The following is a 21,247-nucleotide window of genomic DNA, read 5'->3' as shown; positions in this document are numbered from 1 at the left end:
AACAAGGGCAGGCAAACCCTGCAGTGCATGGAGACATCATCTAAACTTATTCCTCACTTTACTTACAGGGAAACTGAGGCCAGAGGAGGGAAAAGGAGCTTCTAAGGTCCCCTGGGGAGTTGGGGGCAGAGGTAAGAGCCCAGCCAAGCATACTGTCCCCACAGTGTTCTAGACTTTTCTGCTTCTTGACAATCAACCCCTCAAGGCATTCCTGGAGCCCACAGAGCCTCCCAATTAAAAGGTTTCAGAGTTTCAAGCTTTGAGCTTTGGTCAAATTTCAGCTTCATCAACAACCCTCAGGTGGCCACAGGCGGCTCCTTTTCCATCTCAGCCTCAATTGCCTCACCTGTAAAACGGGGGGAATGGTAGTACTTACCTTACAGGATTGTTGGGAGGACAAATTGAAATAATCCTTGTAAAGTTCTTAACACAGTGCCTAGCCCATAGTGAGTGTGCCACTTTATTTCTAAGGAAAATCTATATTTGAAAGTCCTGTAAATGGGGCTACATTCATGATCTCAGTGTGGTTAAAAGGTGTCGACTGTACAACAGCCCCGGTGACTCATTCATTCATTCAACAAACATTTACTGAGCACCTGCCTGAGGCTCTCCTGGGTCAGGGTAACAGGCCCTTGGTCACTTTCTGGGGCGCTGGGATCCACAGAGAGGAACAGGCCAAAGAAGGCTGCAGGGCAGCTGCCAGGAGACCAGCCGGACCCTGGGCCACACAGCTGCTCCCCACCCCAGAGGCTTCCTACCCTCCAGAGTGAGGCCCAGCCTCGCAGGTGGTACCACCTTCCTGCTGCTCAGCCACCCCCTCCAGCAGGCCTCAAGGCCCTTTGATACATAGAGAAGAAAAACATGCCTTTACAGATCAGTTTTTAGCATCTTTTAAAATTGGAAAGTGCTGACTGCGAGGCCATTTTACTCATCATGTACTTTAGCAAAATAAAGAAGGCCTGGATTCTAAAATCATCCTTCGTTTGCAAGCAAGAATGGAAAGAAGAAGAGAAAAAAAAAACCCACTTGCTCTGAAAGGACTTTGAAAGATCGTTAACAGAGCAGTTGCAGGAAGGCAAGCCTTTGTCATCACCAGTCTGCAATGCTATAAAAAGTTCTAAGCTGCTTCCGTTCTGTGGACATGCTCCCAGGCATGCTCCTGGGTCTTTCTGCTTGTTTGTTGGAATCTTTTAGCATTTCTTGCTGCTAACAGCATCCATCCATCCACCCAGGCAGCCTGTAAACACTTACTGAGCATCTACTTTGTGCCGAGCCCTGCATTGCTAAACATGATACAAACAGCTTATTGGATTTTGGAGTCAAAGAGTCCTGGCTTCAAATCCCAGCTCCACCTCTGATTAGCTGAAAACCCTGGGTCTTAACCTCCTGGAGCAGCCTCAATTTCTTTATCTCTGAAACAGGGATAATCCTCCCTACCTTGCCCAGTGGTTGTTGGATTCATCCCAGTGAAACCCATCAGATGCTCTCTCCGGGCCTCCCACCTCCCTGGTCGCCCCTGCTCAGCCTGCCCTGCACCAGCCCCTCATCTCCTGCCCGTCCCCAAATGCCGGTGCTCTGCCCTCAGCCTTTGCTCCCCCTGCTCTGCAGACAGCCTCACTCCTGACTCCAGCCACAACTGCCCTCTGTGTGCTGTGGACTGCAAACCTCCTTCCCCAGCCCAGAATTTTCTCTCGTTGCCCACTGGACTCCTCCAGTTGGATTCTGTCTGGCACCTCCAGCGCAACTCGTCCCCAGCTGAAGTCCTCAGCTGTCTCGGCGAGCCCCCTCCTCCTCCTGTGTCTCCCGTACTAAGAATGGCATCGCCAGCCTCCACTTGCCACGTCGGAAACTTGGGAATCATCGTAGATCCAGTTGTCTCCTTCACCCCACCATGCCCAGGGATGGCTTCGTCTGCTCACAAGCTCCCGAACCATCCCCGTCTCTCCAGCCCCCGGCCCTGGGCTTAGTCACCATCAGCCCCTGCTCAGTGAACAGCACAGCCTCCCAAATGGACCCTTTAATCCTGCCCCATCCACCCTTCTCCACAGAGCAGACAAAGGGATCATTCCAAGATCCAAGTCTGATTGTGTGAAGTCTTTCCACGGCACCTCGAGGTTTACAGATCAAACTCTTATTCGTTACCAACTGACTCCTGCACAATTCTCTACCACATTTCCCACTATTGCTCCATGGCGGTGAGAATGAACTACCTGCAGTTCCCTGAAACAGGACTGCCATCCATTCGTTCATCCATTCTTTTGCTTGTATTCTCACTCTGCCCTGCCTTCTTTCTGAAGCTCACCCATCCACACTGCCCTGCCCTCCCATCCCACGCGCTCTGCCTGCACCGCTGACACCACCCTTCCTGCCTCAGCTCAGGATCCTTTGCTCCAAGAATCCATCTGTCTGGGCCACCAGGTGTGGTGGCCGTTTCCTCCTCTGAGGGCCTGGAGCACACTGCACTTCCTTCCAACCTGGCACGAGTCCACTCACTTGTCCGTCTTACCCACTGGACTGAGATTAACCTGACTCACCTCTGGGTTCCCAGCTCCCAGCAAGGGCATGACACGCATGTCAACAAGTATGCGTTGAATGCATAATGAAGTGAATGCATGATGAAGGCATATGGTGACGGCATGCCGTGTGCAGCACCACGCACGATGCCTGGCCACACTGCTGATTCAGTAGCTGGTAGACATCATCACTGCGCTAAATATGCTGCCCACCCTAGGGTCTATGCACTAACTGGCTTCACCATGTCCATTTCTCGAGTAGACCAAGGGACACACATCTTCATGGCTGACCGCCTGACTGACGGATAAACAACCAGCTCTGCCACTTGTGGACCACTTAGTGTCTCCATTGCCATGACAACCAAGTTGCAAGGACCACTTGGTTCTGTGCTCCCAGGCTGTTAGGTTTGGATGGGGCCTAAGGGATCACCCATCTAGTTGACCCCTTCCCAGAGAGGCATGAGGCTTCCTCCCAGGCTGCACGGCACCCTAGAGTCAGAGCCCTCCCCGGGTGCCTCCTGACCATCAAGGGCCCCGGAGAAAGACCCTACGCAGAGCTAGGTGGTGCCCGATGCAGGAAGCTGCTCACACCCACTCTGCTTCTAGATGGCAAGTAAGAGGGGGCGAGATGCTGCAAAGCCTGGGAGGAAAGAGGAGAAGCCAGCAGAATTGCAGCCAGAGCCTGGAATTGGGGTGGGAAGAGGCCAAGGGGAGGTGACACCAGGCCAGGGTCTTTGGCAGGGGCCCTTGAGAGCAGTATAAGGAGTTTGAGGTGCTTCCCAAGCTGGGGTATGTGTGTTCTAGGGCATGAGGAGGTATCCTGAGGGTACGAAATGCACAGATATACCTCGGTATTCTTTCTGGGGTAGCAACTTACTGGGAGATCCAGGGGTTGGGGAAACAGTTTTGGATTTAGAGAATCTTAACAGTTTTTATACACAGGAGCATGCACTCACAAAAGTTCCAGAATCCACTTTTCAATGTTGCATATCTTTTCCAGAACGTTCAGAGATAGGAAAGAAAACATTGGGGTTACCATGGCCCCTGCTTCTAGCCAAGCCCCGCGCCACCCTGCCAGGGGTATGAGCCCATCTCCTGTGCTGAAAGGGTGTGGGGCAGTTTCGGGAGTACTGAGGGGTAGACAGGGAGAGCCATGAACGTCTCTGAGGATGAGAGTGACAGAACGGAGCTGTGGTGTCACAGAGAAGGGGGAACGTGGCAGAGGGCAGAGGATTTTCCAGACTAGAGTCTGGACTCGCCTCTGCAGGGGCCACCTGGAGTGGAACTAGACGACACAATGTGGGACAAATGAGAAGTCAAGGTCTAGGGCTGGAGACCCGTGTTCACACCCTCAAGAGGCCACTCCCCTAGGAAAGGGGCAAACATGGAAGGAAACAGCCATGGGGGAAGGGGGGACGGGGACAAGGGGGGTGCTCAGCCCAAACCCTCCCAACAGCCACAGGACGTGTGAGGCAAAAGACCCCCTACACTCTCTCTGGAGAGGAGCCCGGTGCTCCCCGCACCCTGGGTAGATTTCCTTCCTCTTTCTTAACCCCCTCTCATGCATTGTCTAGAACCACCTTGTCTCTTTGTCTCTGGACTTCTTAAAAGGAGCTGAAATCACACACACATTCACAGGTGCGCAAGAGGAATGACCTGATCCAAAGAACTAGTGTGTAACCTCTAGTTTGCAAGTGATCCTAACACAGTATGATAAAAATAAAGAATGATTCTTGAGCTCTTTCTAGCTGTTGTGCTAAGCTGTGCGTCAGCCGCCCCCCACCCCCACCCCCCAGGAGGTGGCCGTGTTATTGTGCCCACTTTGGAAAGATTCATGAGCAAATCAAGCCCAAAGAATTAAGCAACTTTCCCAGGTGCAGTGGACGCCCTTGGTCCTGCCGGACCGTCTCCTGGGGGCAGGTGCACCCTCCCCAGCTGCGGTGCGAGCAGGCTCCCGGCAGTTCAGTGCCTTCTCTGGAGGACTGCCCTCTGCTAAGGGGAGCTTCCTGGCTGTAGGGCCAGGCCGTGCCCCACACCCCACAGACAGCAGCCAGTGACTGACCCGCATGGGTATCAAACTCCAGCCCGGCTGCCGAAAGGTGGGACCAGCTCCATGGTGTCATCTATGCTCCAGAGAGCCCCATGGGGCCTGGCTAAACTGGTCTCCAGCCAGCTTTCTGGCCCGGCTCCCCGCATCCCTGCCTTATCCTGCTTCCCTCCCCTGCTCCTGAGAGCACCCCCTCAGTAAATCCCTTTCACAAGAATCTCAGGCTCTGTTTCTAGGGAATTCAACCTGAGACGCAGGTCACACAGGTGGGAAGTGGTGGTGCCAGCCCCGCCCCCAGGTTGGTGTGGCCCCGGAGCCTGAGTGCTTGTCCACTCACCCCTATCTCTTGCCTCCCAGCTGAGAAAGCAAACCCCGCCAGGGCTGCACTGCTGGAGCTCGGCACCCAGTCTGCAGCAACAACTCCTCGAGAAAAGTCGGGCAGATTTTGAAGTGAAAAGATATAAATGGCAAATGCAATCCTGAGCCATTAGAATAGCTGGCATGCATTTAAAGAGCGGGACAGCAGAAGCAAGGAAGATCAGGGACCATCCTGGCTGGCCGGCCCTCCCTGCCACAGGAGTGTGGGACCCTACGAGGAAGGTCAAGGTCATGCCTGACCTTGGCTTTGACCTCTGGGCTGTCTGGAGTCAGTCCCCTGCCACCCATGCACCGGTCTCAGCCCACTCAATCGCATCCTGATTTCTCACCACTCTACCTACTGCGCTGGGCTGCTGAAAAATCAGACAAAACCATGCATAGTGCTGCAGAAAGGGCTGAGATGCTATGAGCCCTAAGGCGGCCGAGCTATTAGAGGCTGGCCATGATGTGGGCTGGGCAGTGGCCTCACCAGGGGCAGCGGGCACTGGCCCAGGTGCAGGTCGCCAGGCCAGTCACACCCCGCCCTTCTGGCTGTAGACCTGGGCTGAGCCCTAGAGGGTTAGCCCAGATGTTCTCCAAAGTCCCTCCTGTGTCTGACAGACCGATTCCACACCCAGAATGAGTCTTCTCTTTTATGTAGCTAAAATTAATCTTTCTTAGACTCCCCTCCAGCCCACCAGAAATGTCCCTAAAGGCAGAGAAATGGGAAACATGTACTTACTCTCAAGAAAGGGAGTGGGGAGGGAATAGCCCACAGCAGCCCACTGGCAAAGCTTGGCATTTCTTTAAAGTTTGTTAATGTATCTTGAAAATTCATGCATATTTAGCATTCCAATAATATATCTATGTCATAAGATAAAAATAATGCCTTTTCCTCTCCATGTCTGAGCAAAACTGGCCCCTGGGAAGATGCGCCATGTTTATCCTGCAGCTTTGCCTGCCCTTGGGCTGTGCAGGCAGTCGGGGTGGGCTCCCGGCTGCGGGGTGGCAGTTCCCATCGGGGCTCTCCTATCCGGTTGGGGAAAAGGGGGATGATTCCCTCCAGGACTTTTCTGGCCGGTGGGGCAGGGAGAACACAGTTCCCACTAGGACACTCCGTGGAGCACAGGCGAGGACAGTCCTCCTCAAGGCTGATCTCTGCATCTTCCTATGACAGGGGAACGGTGGCCACATCCAAACCCCCAGAACCCCTGAGCATGTATGTTATGTGGCAAGCAGGGACTCACGCTGCAGATGGAATTAAGGTTGCTTAGCAGCTGATCTTAAAATAGGGAGAGTTTCATGGATTACGCAGGTGGGCCCAACGTAACCACAAGGGTACTTAAAAGTGGAGGAGCCAGAGATAGTGACACAATGTGAGAAAGACTCGACTGACTATTGCTGGCTTTGAGGAAGGGGCTACCAGCCAAGGAGAGTAGGCAGCCTCTGGATGCTGGGAAAGACAAGAAATGGATTCTTCCCCAGAGCCTCTGGAAGAATGCAGTCCCGTTGACACTTTCATTTTAGCCTATGGAGACCCTTTTTGGACTTCCAGCCTCCAGAACAGTAAGATAGATTTGTGTTGTTTAAGCCACTCGTATTCGTTGCAGCAGCAATGAGAAATTGACGCACTTCCCTCCGTGGCAGGTCCTGACCCTAGACTGCCTCTGCCTCCCTCCCCTCTCTGCTGGGGTTCTAGGAGCCGCTCTGTCATTGCTGGCCAGCTGGGTGGCTTTTCTGGTCAAAGCTGTCCCCTTAATGTGATAACTGAGGCACAAGAATGCCCAGAAATATTGGTAGAGAATTGGGCTATATTTGTGAATCATTCAAAAAAGAAAGCTAAACATGGCTCTGAGCAGAAGCAGCATATTTTCTTTTTCTTTTTTCTTTTAGAGTAGAAAGCCTGGCTCAGTTTAGGGGGTCTCCATGATGGCTCACTGAAGCCCAAACATTGCTCGGATATAAAAAAGGAAGATGAATGAGAGCTTTCTGTTTACCCGTCTTTCTGTCTGTCATTCCCCTCTTTTTACTACCGCTCCACTTACGGTCAGCAGCTATGCTGCAGAGCCACTTCATTCCTGCTTTACTATGGAGAAGGCCTAGGGGAGAGAGGTCATTTTTAAATTTTGGGTGTTTGAGTAACCCCTGGACTTTCAAGAGGCCACAGAGGAGCCATCCTGCTAGCCGTGACGTGCGGGTGGGCACCATGCTGGCAGGCTTGCCGTGGGGGCTCAGAGCCAGTCTGTAGGGGGGCTGCTGGACTAGACTCTCCGCTCAGTTACTCATCAGCTGCAGGGCCTGGAGCAAGTTATTAAACCTCCCTGAGCTTCAGTTTCTCTACCTGTATGACAACAGTAATAGCACCTGCCTCCCGAGCAGGTGGTGGCTAACAGTTTCTATAAAGATGCAGGTAGTAAATATTTTAGGTTTCACAGGCCATACAGTGTCTGTCGCAATTAATTGTGCTGCTGCGGCACAAAGGCAGCCAAAGACGCTATGGCAAATGAATATGTCCCAATAAAACTTTATTTACAAAAACAGACAGTGGGCCGGATTTGGCCTGTGGGCCGTACTTTGCTGACTGCTATCATAGAGTTATTGCGAGGATTAAATAAATTAATGAATTCGTGGGCACGAAGTGAGTGCTAAAAAATGTCCTCCGTTGCTATTGAAGCAGGAGCGTGGGGTGAGGGCAGAAAAAGAGGCTGTGATGAGATGGGGAAGAGAGAGAAGTGGCATCTGCAAAGAGTCACCCTGCTGTCACAGCACCGTGGGGGCAAGCAAGGCTCCTGCTTCCTCTGGCGAATCCACCTGCAAAGGGGCAGCTCTGTGGGCCCAGACTGCAAACTGCTCACAGTCTTTCAGCTTTGCGCAGTGTCCCCGGGTTTGGGTGTTATCAAGCCCTTTGTTATTATTTTAAGATATGCACCAAAAGATGGGAATTGCATGGATTTTTCCCCTTAAGTTCTATAATTTTATTATTTAGTGCTTTCTCTACTCTAGTGTTTCTCAGGTTTCCAACATAACATCAACTACTACTTATTCAGCCCCCGTGAGACCCAACACTCTGTACATGGTGACTGTCACACAACGTTTGGGACATCTCAATGTCCTCTCTGTACAGGAGGACACGGGAGCAGGCACAGGAGTCCAGCCCAGGGTCTTCTCGATTCAAAGCCCCTGCTCTGAGTTTCTGTTTGGGATGGCAAAAAAGTTCTGGAAATGGGTAATGGGATGGTTGCAAAACACTGTCAATGTACTTAATGCCACTGAATTGAACCCTTAAAAATGGTTAAAATGGTAAATCTTATGTTATATATATTTTACTACAATAAAAAAATAGAGGGTCACAGCTAGAAACAGCATTCCCTATGTTTCCTGAGTTCTGAGAAGAAAGACAGAAAGAAAGGAAGGAAGGGAGGGAGGGAGGGAGGGAGGAAGGAAAGAAAGAGAGAGAGAAAGAGAGAAAGAAAGAACAGAACATTAGCGATTACTATAAAAGTAGGGCATACGGCCCCTCATTGGTGGCAGGTAGGGGGTTGCACCTGGGAGTGGGTGGATGGAAGGGAGTTTTGGGGTATCTGACAAAGTTCTCTGGCCTGGGTGGTGTTTCCCTTATGATTCATGAAGACATTCATGTGATTTGTGTGGTTTTTGAATCTTTATTTTATTTTATAATAAAAGATTTTTTAAAATTCCTGTTATTTTCATAAAAAGTATCTGGTTTCCACAACTGGATTGAAGTGGGGCAATTGCCTCTTACATCTCAATTCCAGAAGGGTCTGTGGATGCCCCATGGTTGAAATAATGCACACACAGACTCTACCAAAAAATGAAAATATGAATACGGGGCTGGGGCCACTTCAGGGAAGGTGGAGGAAGCAACTGAAGTGGACAAGAGGGGAGTCTGCAGCCTGCACTTCTCCCCAACATGCCCAGCGCGGGGTCTCTACGGAGTAGCTTCCTGCCCAGCCTGGAAACAGCTCGCCTTTAAAGTCCCCTGTTTAGAACGGGCTTGGAACGAGCTTACACGGCCTCAGGTCTTCATCACACAGAAATGGTTTTACTTCCTGACTTTCTTGATACAAATTTTGATACATACCTGCTAAATCAGCCTTATTAATTTCATGATTCACTTCCTCTGTGTTCTTGCTTTTTCTTTGCGTGGACTGAGAAAGAGATGTTGTGTCTCCCAACACTATTGTGTTACTACCAATTCCCCTTCGTATTTTTAGCAGGCTTTTCTTTATTTATTTCAGTGAGATGTAATTTAAAGCAATAATAGTCCACAAGCGTGTTATTCTCATGGTGCTTTGTATCTTTTTTTTTTTTTTTGGTTTGTATCTTTATCTACAGAAAACGACTATCCTTAATCCCGTTTGACGCCTGTACCTTGAATTCCCTTTGGTCTGAGACAAATACTGGGATTTTTGCTGCAGTTTGGTTTGCTTGGTAGAAATTTGTCCAATCTTTTCCACCTTTAACCTTTCTGCATCACTTTATTTATCTGACGTAAATCACTAGAGTTTGTTTTTCAAAACACAATCCTAGTCTTTGATTTTAATAATGAGTTTGACCTATTTGAATTTCTGGTCATTACCATTATATTTGGTCTGCAATTATCTGTTTCGTGCTTTCCGGTTTGCATGTTTGCTTTCTGTTTCGGTATGTGGACTAGATTTCCTATGCTTTTGCCTTCCGTGTTTCTGCAGCTTCAGGTTCTGTTTGCACTACAGTATATTTACCATTGAGTTTTTCCAAGTGTTCTTTAGCTTATTATTTCTCTAATTATGAAACTCATGAGCACAGTGGTCTCTTTTGGGTCCCTGTCCTAGTTAAGACCAAGACTTTAGCACTCATTCTTTATATTCACTCACTTCTCAGGCCCTGTGAAGGTAATCTGGATTTTTATATTTCAATTATTGCTATTACAGATACCGTTTTTTTGCATTATGTATAAAATTATATGTAATTTTTGCACCTGTATATACTTTTATAAGAATTATCTAGACTTAGCTCTCCATCTACAGGTTCCAGTGGTCCCTGGTCAGCCATTTCGATCATGACCTTGGCTATAAAGCATGTATCTCTCTCAGCTGGCTGACGTAGGACTTCGGGACTAACTTCAAGAGGGGCACTGGGCTGGTACATTGTGTGAGCCTCGCATAGCCGACAATGTCTCCCAGTTGTTCTATTGTTTCTGAGATTTAATGTTGCAGAGGAGTCGGAGGGTGGCCTGGTTTTGCACCTTGTTATTTTCTGGCCTAGATATTTGTAAGATTTTTCCCCTTTAAGTTTGAAAGTCAAAACTTTTGCCAAAATGGGTCTGAGCATGACACTCCTTTCACCAGTTCTGCTAGACTGCAGACAGGTGGGCCAGTCTGCACATGCAGTCTGTATATTTCCAGATGAAATTGTTGATTTTGTAGTTCAAAAAATGGTTAGACTACTGGCAATTTTGTATGGTCCAATAGTACTAGGTCTGTCTTGAAGTTTGTTTCCTATTTTTTTAAATAAACATTTGACAATAGTTTTATATTTATAGAAAAATTAGCAAAGATAGTCTAGGGAGTTCCCATACACCCTCCCCTCAGTTTTCCCTATTATTAACATCTTATGTTAGCATGGTACATTTGTCACAATTAATGAACCAATATTGATACACCATTATTAGGTTTATTCACTATTAGGACATTATAAATGTCCCTTTTTTATTCTTGGATACCATCTAGGAGACCACGTCATACTTGGGTGTCATGTCTCCTTAGGCTTCTTTTGGCTCAGACAGTCCCTATTTTTGATGACCTAGACAGTTTCGAGGAGTATTGCTCCGGTATTTTGCAGAATGGCCTTCAAGTGGAATTCGTCTGATGTCTTTCTCTTGGTTAGACTGGGGTGATGGGACTTGGAGAGGAAGACCACAGAGGTGAAGTGCCATTTCTTCACATCGTGTCAAGGGAGCTATTGACGTGACTTCTCACTGCTGATGTCGACCGTGACCACCTGGCTGAGGCAGGGTTCATCAGGTTTCTCCACTTCCAAGTTATTCTTTTGCAAGTTATTTGTATTCTTTGGAAGAACATAACTTAGGTAGTGGGTAGTTATGTCCCACCTCCTTGGAGCATGAAGTATCTACATAAGTTATTGGGAATTCAACACAGGAGAATTGCCTATCCACTTCTATTTATTTATTCAATCATTTATATAAATATGGACTTGTGGGTATTTATTTTATGCTTTGGGTTATATTCTAATATTACGTTTATGTAATTGCTCAAATTATTCCAGCTTTGGCCATTGGGAGCTCTTGCAATAGGTTGCTGTACTCCTTTGATATCTCCCCCAGGGTGCAATAGTGGTGGTGGTGGTGGTGGTGGTATTCTGAGCACTTTCTTACCCTCGGGCACTACAGGATGCTCTGGGATCATCTCGTCCACGCCTGCCCCACAGACTCAGCCATTTCTCCAAGGAGCCCTGGCTCCTTTTGTTGGAGGATGCTATTAGAAACCAAAATCTGGGTGCTAGGCAAATGGAGTACCCATTTGTCTTCGATTTTTGGTTCTATTTCATTTGTCCTGGTTTTTCCTTAAAAATCTCTCTTCTCCAGTATCCATAACTATTATCTTTTCTCCCACTGGATTGATCTCTTTGGCCATTTCCTCTGAACTCTGGAAAACATCTCAAGTTTGCCCTCCATATGATTGATTTTTATTTTTCTTGGCATTAACTCTGCTCTCCACACTACCTCCAGTGCAGATTCTACTTCTGCTATCTGATATTTGGTTTCCTTCCCCGTCCTCTGAACCTCCTTCTGCACCTTATCCCACAACACATCAGAGACTTGCTTTTCCTTGGAGCTTTCCAAAAGCTACTACCTTTTCTTTGTTCCTGAGTATTTTGCCCTTGTAGCCTCTGTTGGCTCTGTCTATTCAGACTTGGTATTTTATTCACACACTCAACAAATTGTTGAGGAGACCGTTATCCTAGGTGAAATATCTCAGGAATGGAAAAGCAAATACCACATGTTCTCACTTATAAGCAGGAGCTAAACGAGGGATATATATGATCACAAAGAGCAGTAATGGACATTGGAAACTAAGAAGAGTGGGAAGGGTGAGGGATAAAAATCCACCTATCGAGTGCAATGTACACTATTCTGTTGATGGGTATACTGAAAGCCCTGACTTCAGTAGGATACAATTTATCCATGTAACAAAAAACACTTTTACCCACTATATTTTTTGAAATTAAAGAAAAAAAGCATATAGCACTCTGGGAGGCCGAGGCAGGAGGATCGCTTGAGCTCAGGAGTTCAAGACCAGCCTGAGCAAGAGCAAGACCCCGTCTCTACTAAAAATAGAAAGAAATTATCCAAACAACTAAAAACAGAAAAAAATTAGCCGGGCATGGTGGCATGTGCCTGTAGTCCCAGCTACTTGGGAGGCTGAGGCAGGAGGATCGCTTGAGCCCAGGAAGTTTGAGGTTGCTGTGAGCTAGGCTGATGCCATGGCAATCTAGCCCAGGCAACAGAGTGAGACTCTGTCTCAAAAAAAAAAAAAAAAAAAAGCATAGAAAACACACACACACAAAACCCCTACCAAATTGTTGAGCAAATTATTACAGAATTATTACAGGTTGGGTTTCAGGTGATAGGAAACAAGAGTGATGGAGACAGAAATTTCTGTGTTCTGGAGCTTATATTCCGATGGGAGGGGACTGATGATGAAACAATTAGGTAAAATTAACAGAATGTCAAATGTTGTTAGGAGTTGAACTGCATCTCCCAAAAAGACACACTGAAGTCCCGATCTCTCATAACTCAGAATGTGACCTTACTTGAAAACAGGGTCGTTGCAGATGCAGTTGGTTAGGATGAGATCACCCTGGAGTAGGGCAGGCTCTTAATCCAGCGTGACTAGTGTCCCAACAAGAAGACGACGTGAAGGGAAGGGGTGAAATGCCACGTGAGGTAGGGATTGGAGCTATGCGGCCACAAGCCAAGGACTGCTGGTGACACCAGCAGCCAAGAGAAGGGTGTTGGGGCTCAGAAGCCCACACCGCAAAGACGGCATATGGACATGCTGGATTGAAGAAGCTTCAATGCCCCCTGACCTCCCCCCACCCGCACTGACTCTCCCAAAGCACAGGACTCTCTGAAGTTCCCTTAGCTGCCTAAAGTCCAAACCTACCAAAGAAGGAAACAATCATCTCTAGTCCCTTCCCCAAGTTTTCATTAACTGAACTCATGTCACAGGAGGAAGACTAAAGTCTGTCAACACACCTGGACAGACTTTGGCCACAAACCATTGTCCGCTCCAAGGGCCCAGCAGACTTTGCCCGGGACCACTGTATGTTCCTCAAGCTCATTGAATTCTCCCCAGTAACCGTTCACTGCCCCTCAGCCCCACTCCCTTTCTCCCTGCTTCCCACCAGCTGTTTTGCCGGGATCCTTCTGTAACCTCAAGATGATGTACAAGCTTCTGCATCCCATTGCAGGGTGGGCCTTATACAGGTTAAGTTAATTCGTATGTCTCTTCTCCAATTAATCTGCCTCTTGCAAGCTGATTTCTCAGCGAACCACAAAGGTGGGGCAGAGCCCCAGAGCCTTTGAGAGAGCAAGGTGCTGCCCACATGCTGGTCTCGGACTTCTGGCCCCCAGAATGTGAAAGAATAAATTGTTGTTGTTTTAAGCCATCTAGTTTGCAGTACTTGGTTACGGCAGTCACAGGAAACAAAAACAGATGTCAGTCAGTGACATGGAGAAAACTGGCAGAAAGGGGCAAGTGGGATTGCAGTGGCAGGGAGTTCAATTTTAAATGCAATGATCAGGGAAGGCCTCTGGGCAAAGGGGACGACTGAGCAAAGGCTCCAAGAACGCAGAGCCAAGCAGGTGTCTGGGCCAGGGACCCCTGTCCTCAGCCTGCTGTCCCCTGAGTCTGTGAAGTTGGAGTATTTCTCAGAAGCGCAGTCATGTGGGGCAGTGGAGAAAGGTGGGCCGTGGCATGCCCTGGACGTGGGTTTCAATCCCAACCCGCCACTTGGTCAGCTGGGTGTCTTGGGGTAGTTCTTTATCCTCTTTGAGCCTCAAGCCCCATCTGTGAACGGGGCGTAGAAAAATTCCCTCTGCCCTAGAGCTTTGGGGAGGACTAAATGAGCACATGAAGGTCAAGGGCTCTGCTTGGGGGCCTGGCCCTCGGTCCATGCACTGGGAAGGCAGCTATTCTCACCATTGTGACTGTCACTCCTACTTCTGTTAGAGCTGGCTGCTTGATGAGCAGAGAGCCCAGTCCTGTCCTCAGTGTCTTGCAGACTTTCAACTAGTACCTCTGCCCTGCACACAAAGGCTCTTTAAACTTTAAAGCCCACAGACGTTGGGCATCTGGGCCACAGCTACCTCAAGTGCCAGCCCTGGAGAGATGCCTCTGCGTGTGGCAGGAGAATGTCAGTGCAGCTCCAGGCCACCCTCCTCCCCCAACTCTCCCCCACACCGGCAGGTGCTCCCTGCTGAGCAGCCACCCCATCCTGAGTCCTCCAGGCCCCACACAGCCTGTGGCGCCACAGGTGGAGGAGCTTGGGCGGATCTGGTTCCAGCCACCTGGGCTGCCAGCAGGCCCTCCCCAGACTAAGGCCTCCTCATCGACAGAGGCTCCCAGGGCTGAAATGTGACCCACGGGCTCCGTGTCTGCTCTGGATGAGGTGCTAAATAACTGGCATGTTGCTTCCCTTGTTCCCCCATCTCTGGGCTTTGAGCTCCTCATCTGTGAACTGTGGGATTTAGAAGGCAAAAGCTCTAAACTGCCACCTCCTCTGAATGGTGTAGCCTGGGACCCGCACAAGACAGAAGGGATCTCTCAGCAGTTGGCGTCTGGGGTCTCCATGCCAACGATTTTAAATGTGGGCATGACGGAATGGAAGAGAGCAAAAGAGGGAGTCCATGGCTCTGACGACACCTGCACCTGCTTACAAACCTCCAGCAGCTCCCCAATGCACTCAGGATAAAAGACCAAACTTCTCAGCTTGGCATTCAAGGCCCCTGGGAACTGACTTCTGTTTCTATCCTCAGCATTGTCCCTCCCACCCCGGCACCAGGCACATCCAGGCTCTGTGGAACTCCTGCCGGTCCCACACTCAGGAGGAGTGTGCCTGCCCGGCCCTCTCCCCTTCATCCCTCCTTCCCAGCCAGGCTCCTGCAGGTCGGGTCCTGCTCATCCTCCACAGCCTGAATGCTGTCTCTTCTTTGGAGCCTTGTCTGAACCCTCTCCCCAGGTGGCGTGAGTCACTTCCTCTCTTTGTTCCCAGGCCCTTTTGTTCCTGTCTCCCCTGAGAGGTGTCTGTCTTCCTGACCAGGCTGTGAGCAAGCTGAGGACAAGGACAGGTCTGGCGATGCCGGTGAGCCCAGGACAGGGTCTGGCACAGAAAAGGTGTTTGAGAGAGCTTGCAGCGTGAATGGACAAATGAAAGTTAGAGACCAATCGAGTCACTGGATGGGGGCCAGGAGCCTGGGCTTCCAGTCCCAACAGCAATGCCCCCTTGCTGTGGGCTTTCGGCAACACAGTTCCTCTCCCTTCAAAATAGACATGACAATGACTTGTGCCCTGCTTGCCCCACAGGCTGGGTTGAGAGGTGTAAAATCACCAGGACAGCTCTGAATGGCCGAGCACCTGGCAACCAGCACCTTTGGCCAGCGCTGGCCAGCGAGCAAGGGGAAGGCGAGGGGAAGCCGGCCCCTGGGAGCATCTCTGGGGTCTGAGATGCCAAGGAGGAAATGAACTTGAGGCCCACATGAAAACTGAGGCTCTTTCATAGTCCGGGGATTTGGGGACCCAGGAGCTTTGTGGTCAGTCTGTCACTCAGGCTGTGGCTAGCCTTGCCTACCTTGAGCTTTTTGACACTGGTGCACGGATCGTTGGAGAAACTCTCGGTGTCCGAAATCTCAATGTCCTCGCCATACAGAACCCCGGTCAGGTCGTTCCTCACCTGTCAGCAGAGAGAAAGCAGAGGGTGGGTGTGCTGGCCACCAGGGAAGGGCCGGCTCAGAGGGGTCGTCCTGGGGAAGCGGCTCGAGTGGGCAAAGCCGTTTTCTCCACTCCACCAACAATGGGAAGGGGAGGTTTTTTCCTACATTATAAACCAGAGTGCACCATGGGAACTTGGAGACCCCCCCCAGTCCCACCCTGCGATTGGCACACGAGCACAAGGAGGCCAGGCAGGGAAGGGGGTGGTAGGATTGCCCAGTGAGCTCCCGTGAGTCAAGACTAGCACCCTTGCTGGCGTTTCTCCACTGCATCACGCATCTCCAAATCAGGCTCTCCAGCAGTGTCTCGGTTTATATTTTGCATTATTTATGTGCAATATTATTTCACTTTTATGGTGAAGAAATAGCCAAGACTCTCAGAAAAATGATGCAGAATAAAGAGGTTTGGAACCAGCCTGTGATGTGAAACATAACTGTCTGCTCTGACACACAGAGTGACTAGCGTCTGTGAACCCGGAAAGCAAAGGGCTGCAAACTCCAGCGTCACTAGGGCCAGCCACTGTGGGAAGCAGCCTGTGTGGAGGATACTAGGTGGTGGTGGGGATTGTGGCAAATTGGTGACCGAATGCCCCATCTAAAGACAGTAGTTGCTACTCAGTTGCCAAGTTAGAACATGGGTCCAGGGTCACCAGACCTTCTGATTTAGGGGGAAGAAATCAAAATCTAGATTTTTAAAACATTAAATACCCTACATTTAAAGAATTTTGATACTATTTTGATTTTAAAAAATCCAAAGTAAGGATCAAACTATATAAATCTGAAGTCTGCATCTGGCCTTTGGCCGGGGCTGTGCACCCTCTGCCATACAGCCATGGAAACTGGACTGTGTGTTACTAGAAAGAATTAGGTGGGGGTTGGGACCCAGCTTCCAGGTCCTGCTCTGTCACTGACTTGCGTGTGACCTTGGCCTCTCTGTGTGACCCTCCCCTTCACTGGGACTCAGTTTCTTCCTCTTTAAGAGACGATGATACTGAAAAATGCTTCTTGTTCATACCCATTAGGGTGATTATTATCCAAAACCAGAAAACAACAAGTGTTAGCAAGAAAGTGAAGAAACTGGAACGCCTGTGCAGTGCTGGTGGGGATGTAAAATGGAACAGCCACTGTGCAAAACAGTATGGTAGACCCTCGAAACATTAAACATAGAATGACCGTACGATCCACCAATTCCGGGTGTATACTCAACTTAATTGAAAGCAGAGGCTTGAATAGACATTTTTATACCCCTGTTCATAGCAGCAGTAATTACAGTAGCTAAAAGGTGGAAGCAACCCCAAGGTTCATTGGCAGATGGATAGATAAAGAAATTGTGGTATATGCATACAACAGAGTATTATCCTGCCTCAAAAAGAAATGAAATTCTGATACATGCTACAACATGGATGAACCTTGAAGACATCACGTTATGTGCAGTATGCCAGACACAAGAGGACAAATATTGTATGATTCCACTTATACAAGATACTTCAGGGTGGTTGAATTCGTAGAGACAAAGTACAATGGTGGTTACCGGAAGCTGAGGGGAGCAGGAGACGGGAGTTACTCCTCAATGGGCACAGAGTCTCAGTAAAGGATGATGAAAAAGTTGTGGCAATGGATAGTGGTAATAGTCGCACAAAAATGTGAATGTACTTAATGCCACTGGATTGTACACTTAAAAATGGTTAAAATGGTAAATTTTATGTCAGTGTATTTTACCACAATAAAAAAGTTCTTTTTATTTCAATATGTGGTGGAGGCTTGTAATGTATCTCTCAAAGTGTTCCGAATAATCTGGCCCTAAATGTCACAGGATGGTTCCTGAGAAGTCACCACCAAGGAAGAGGAACAAAGGAGGCTGCAATGGGAGCTGCCATCTTTTATTTCTTGGAAAGGAATACGAAGCAAATGGAGCAAAATGTGAGCATTGATTAATTCTGGCTAGCAAGTCCATGGGTGTGTATTTTATTCTGTGCTTTTCTGAATGCTTGAGATACTTTGTAATAAATGTTTTGTAAAAAGAAACTGCTGTAGTCAGGGTGAACCTTGTCCAATCTTCATTTTTACCTTGATTTGATGGAAGATTGGGAACAAGTTGATTGAAAAACAAAGTTAATTTTGCCATAGGAATTTATTTCTGCTGCCTCAAATCCTTTTTGGATACAGGTGGGGTCCCATTGCCAGTTTTGTGTGTCACGAGCATGTTGTGAAGCAATAGTGATTGCTAGTTGGAAGATGTGCACACTTGCCCCTGCTGGAAGGCAGTGCCGCCCAGGGCACGAGCTCCTGGGTGTGCACAGCCAGGTCTGGCTCTCCACTCGCCCAGCACCCAAATTAAAAGACACAACTAGATCTCTCTTGAGTCAGTCTTTCCATCTGTAAAATGGGGGCAATATAGCAAGTAGTCTACAGGGTTGATTCAAGGCCCAGCAAAAAACACTGATGAAACTCTAAAGTTCTACATGCTGCTTAAAAGTTCCAACGATCATTGCCATGCATAAGGCATCAAGGCAGTCAGTGGTTTGGGGTTTCGATGTGTGTGTTCGTGTGTGCATGAAAGCTGCATATCAATATGGCAGATAAAATATTTTATAAGTGGCCAGAACTCAAAACAAACAAACAAAAAACGCCCTAGAGGTTGTCTCATTCCACCCCTAATTTCACAGATAAGGAAACTGAGGTGCAATTCTGGTTCAGGCTGGCTCTTCTGGAATCCACCAGATGTGGACAGTTCCGGAGGCCCGATTGACCAGAACAGGGCCGAGCAGATGGTCACTGAGATCAGCCACTCACTGCCCGTAATTTCAGCACCAAGGTATCTGTCTCACCTCAAGTGTTTATTCTAATGGACATTTTTAGGGAAAGCAAATGGAGGAAATCAGTAATAAATGGCATTTTAAAATAACCAAGGCATGGAAAAGAAATAGTATAACTGATCGTGCTCATGAGGAAAAAAATCCACACCCTCACATGTGCATAGAAGGATCCTTAAGTGCACTGATGAAATATTTACGAAGCAAATTTGTAAACACCTATGTTTCCTTCTGGAACCCCAGGTATCCCCTGTACCTGCAGTCCCATACACAGTTTGCTATAAACTGCGTTTCTGTAATGTGAATTCTGTTTTTTTATTCACCTCCCTTATAAACACAGAAATATGTTCCTCTAGGAAAGGAGTAACCCTTAATTCCCAAGAAAATAAAATATATTCACATACACACACACTCGACTTAGGTATAGCTGGGGGTTCCCTGGGGACAGCCTCAGGGGCCACCCTAAGGGAAAAACTCTTCTGCTTTTGGAGCAGTGAATCCAGGACCCCCACAGGAACAAATCCACAAGGAGCTGAAGTCATTTGGCACCATGGAGAGGAACAGGTGGGCCAGAGCCCCAGAAATACGTCATCTGGGGTAGAGGGTTGGAGGCAATAGCTGCTGATTCCCACCCCCCCCCCCCCAGACTGGCATGGACTGAGGATACAAGGTCTTACCAGAAAGCATGTCCCTAAAGCAGTGGTTCTCAAAGTGTGGCCCCTGGGAACTTGCTAGAAAAGCAGATTCTCAAGCCCCATCTCAGATCTACTGAATCAGACGCTCTGGAGTCAGGGCCAGAAACCTGTGTTTCAACACGTTCTCTGGGTGATTCTGATACGCGCTCCTGAAGGAAGCAGGATAAGTTTTAAGTAAATGATTAATAATGGTATGAAAAAAATTTTTTAATGACTTGGATTTCTTCCCCTCGGTTAGGAGATCAGAATGTATTAGCTGAGTAAGGCAATTGCCAAAGGAGTGAATGAGACTCGGAATGACATTTACAAAGGTATCACATCTAGAACGAAGGAGGGGATGGTCCCTCTCTGGGCCGTCTCAGACCACACCTGGAGTGCTGGACTCCGTTTTGCTTGTTTCTATTAGGGTAGTGATGACGTGGCTTGTGCTCAGAGGAGAGAGGTGTGGAACCAAGAGGTGCAGGAACCAAGAACCCTTAGGGAGGCCCTGGGCACGGGCGGTTGGAGAGAGTAAAGGTCACAAAGGCTGAGACCAGTGACGACTCAGGCTTCTGTGAAGCTCTGGGAACCAAAGATCCAAATGCAAGAACATTCATATTTGAACTCAGACTTCAAGCTGTAGGAAGGCCAACAGTTTTTAATAAGGTTAGAGCCAGGAGGAATCCATGGCTTTGAGGGACAGCTCTGCTCAGGCTGAGCAGAGAGAAAATGCCGCCAGGTCAGAGCAGCCGTCTGGACAGCAGAGACCAGTGTGTCTGCACACGACTCCCTCCCAGCTGGTTCTCGGGGCTGTGGGTGAAGAGGGTGACAGGGCCTTGTCACTCCAATGAAGCCATCACAACGGCCTTGTTCCTGCAACTGACTGAGCGCACAACCCCCATCCGCACGCTAGGCAGCGAGAGCACATGCCGGGCTGTGTCCATGGCTGCAACACGTGGGGGAGAAGCGGGGAGAGGAGAGTGAGACCAGGGGGAGAGGTGGAAGGAAAATGGAATCTGAAGGGAGTGGAAGTGAGTGGACTACTTGGAAAATTTTCCTGCTCAGCATAACTGAGTCCATGTGACTCATTTTAAGGCTAATGCGGGTCTACCCTATTCCACCCCTGGGAAGGCCACCATGCCACTCCGTTGTAGGGCCTCCTCCCTGCTTGAAGCCTGCACCTGTCCATTAAACACAGAGCAGCTGTGGAGGATGCTGGACACCACCCTCTCTCTGGAAGTCACCCAGTCTTGGGCTTATCAAATGACTGCACTACCTGCCCCCTCACTGTCATGTGGGCCAGTCTGTTCTCTCCACCCACACTGTCTCTGCTGTAGGGTCCCCAGACTGTAGCTGCAGGCCCCGCCAGGCTCCTGTCCCCTGCCACTCTCTGCTACCCACAGGCAGGGCCAGCGAACTCCCTGCCCCTACAGATCCTCCATCAAGGACCCTAAGGTCAGGAGCCGAGGGGTCCAACTCCCAGTTGGCCTGGCAATGGGCCATCGCAGACCTCAGGTTCTCAGTCTGGGCTCTTGCTTCATTCCTGGGGGTGAAATTCCATCTCATGCCTGGTCACTGCCTGGCTTCTGGGCTTGAGGACCTCCCTGGACAGTCGGTCAGTGCCTTGGGTTTTCGCAAACGGGGTCTGTTTGTTCCTACCAGTCTTCATTCATTCATTCACTCACCCATTCACTCACTCATTCATTCATGATATTGACACCTCTTCTGTTGCAGGCACCGTGCAAGGTAGCACTGGGCCTCTAATGAGGGGCAAAACCATTCACCACCCTGGATCTCTGTCCAGTCGGGGTGAGAGACATTAACCAGAT

The 21,247-nt window shown here is 49.0% G+C and overlaps 1 protein-coding gene across 1 annotated transcript in view; it reads right to left on the bottom strand.

Annotated features, from left to right (window-relative positions):
- GABBR2 (gamma-aminobutyric acid type B receptor subunit 2) overlaps positions 1–21,247 on the bottom strand; it is a 365,809-nt gene that overhangs the window by 163,089 nt on the left and 181,473 nt on the right. Inside the window, exon 4 of the mRNA XM_045563833.1 lies at positions 15,793–15,894. Coding sequence (XP_045419789.1) covers positions 15,793–15,894 — 102 coding nt within the window. The remainder of the gene's footprint in view (positions 1–15,792; positions 15,895–21,247) is intronic.

This window comes from Lemur catta, chromosome 10, assembly GCF_020740605.2.
Source record: "Lemur catta isolate mLemCat1 chromosome 10, mLemCat1.pri, whole genome shotgun sequence".
Taxonomy (NCBI): Eukaryota; Metazoa; Chordata; class Mammalia; order Primates; family Lemuridae; genus Lemur; species Lemur catta.
Note: the sequence above shows the minus strand (reverse complement) of the source record. Positions and strands in the feature narration are given on the sequence as shown.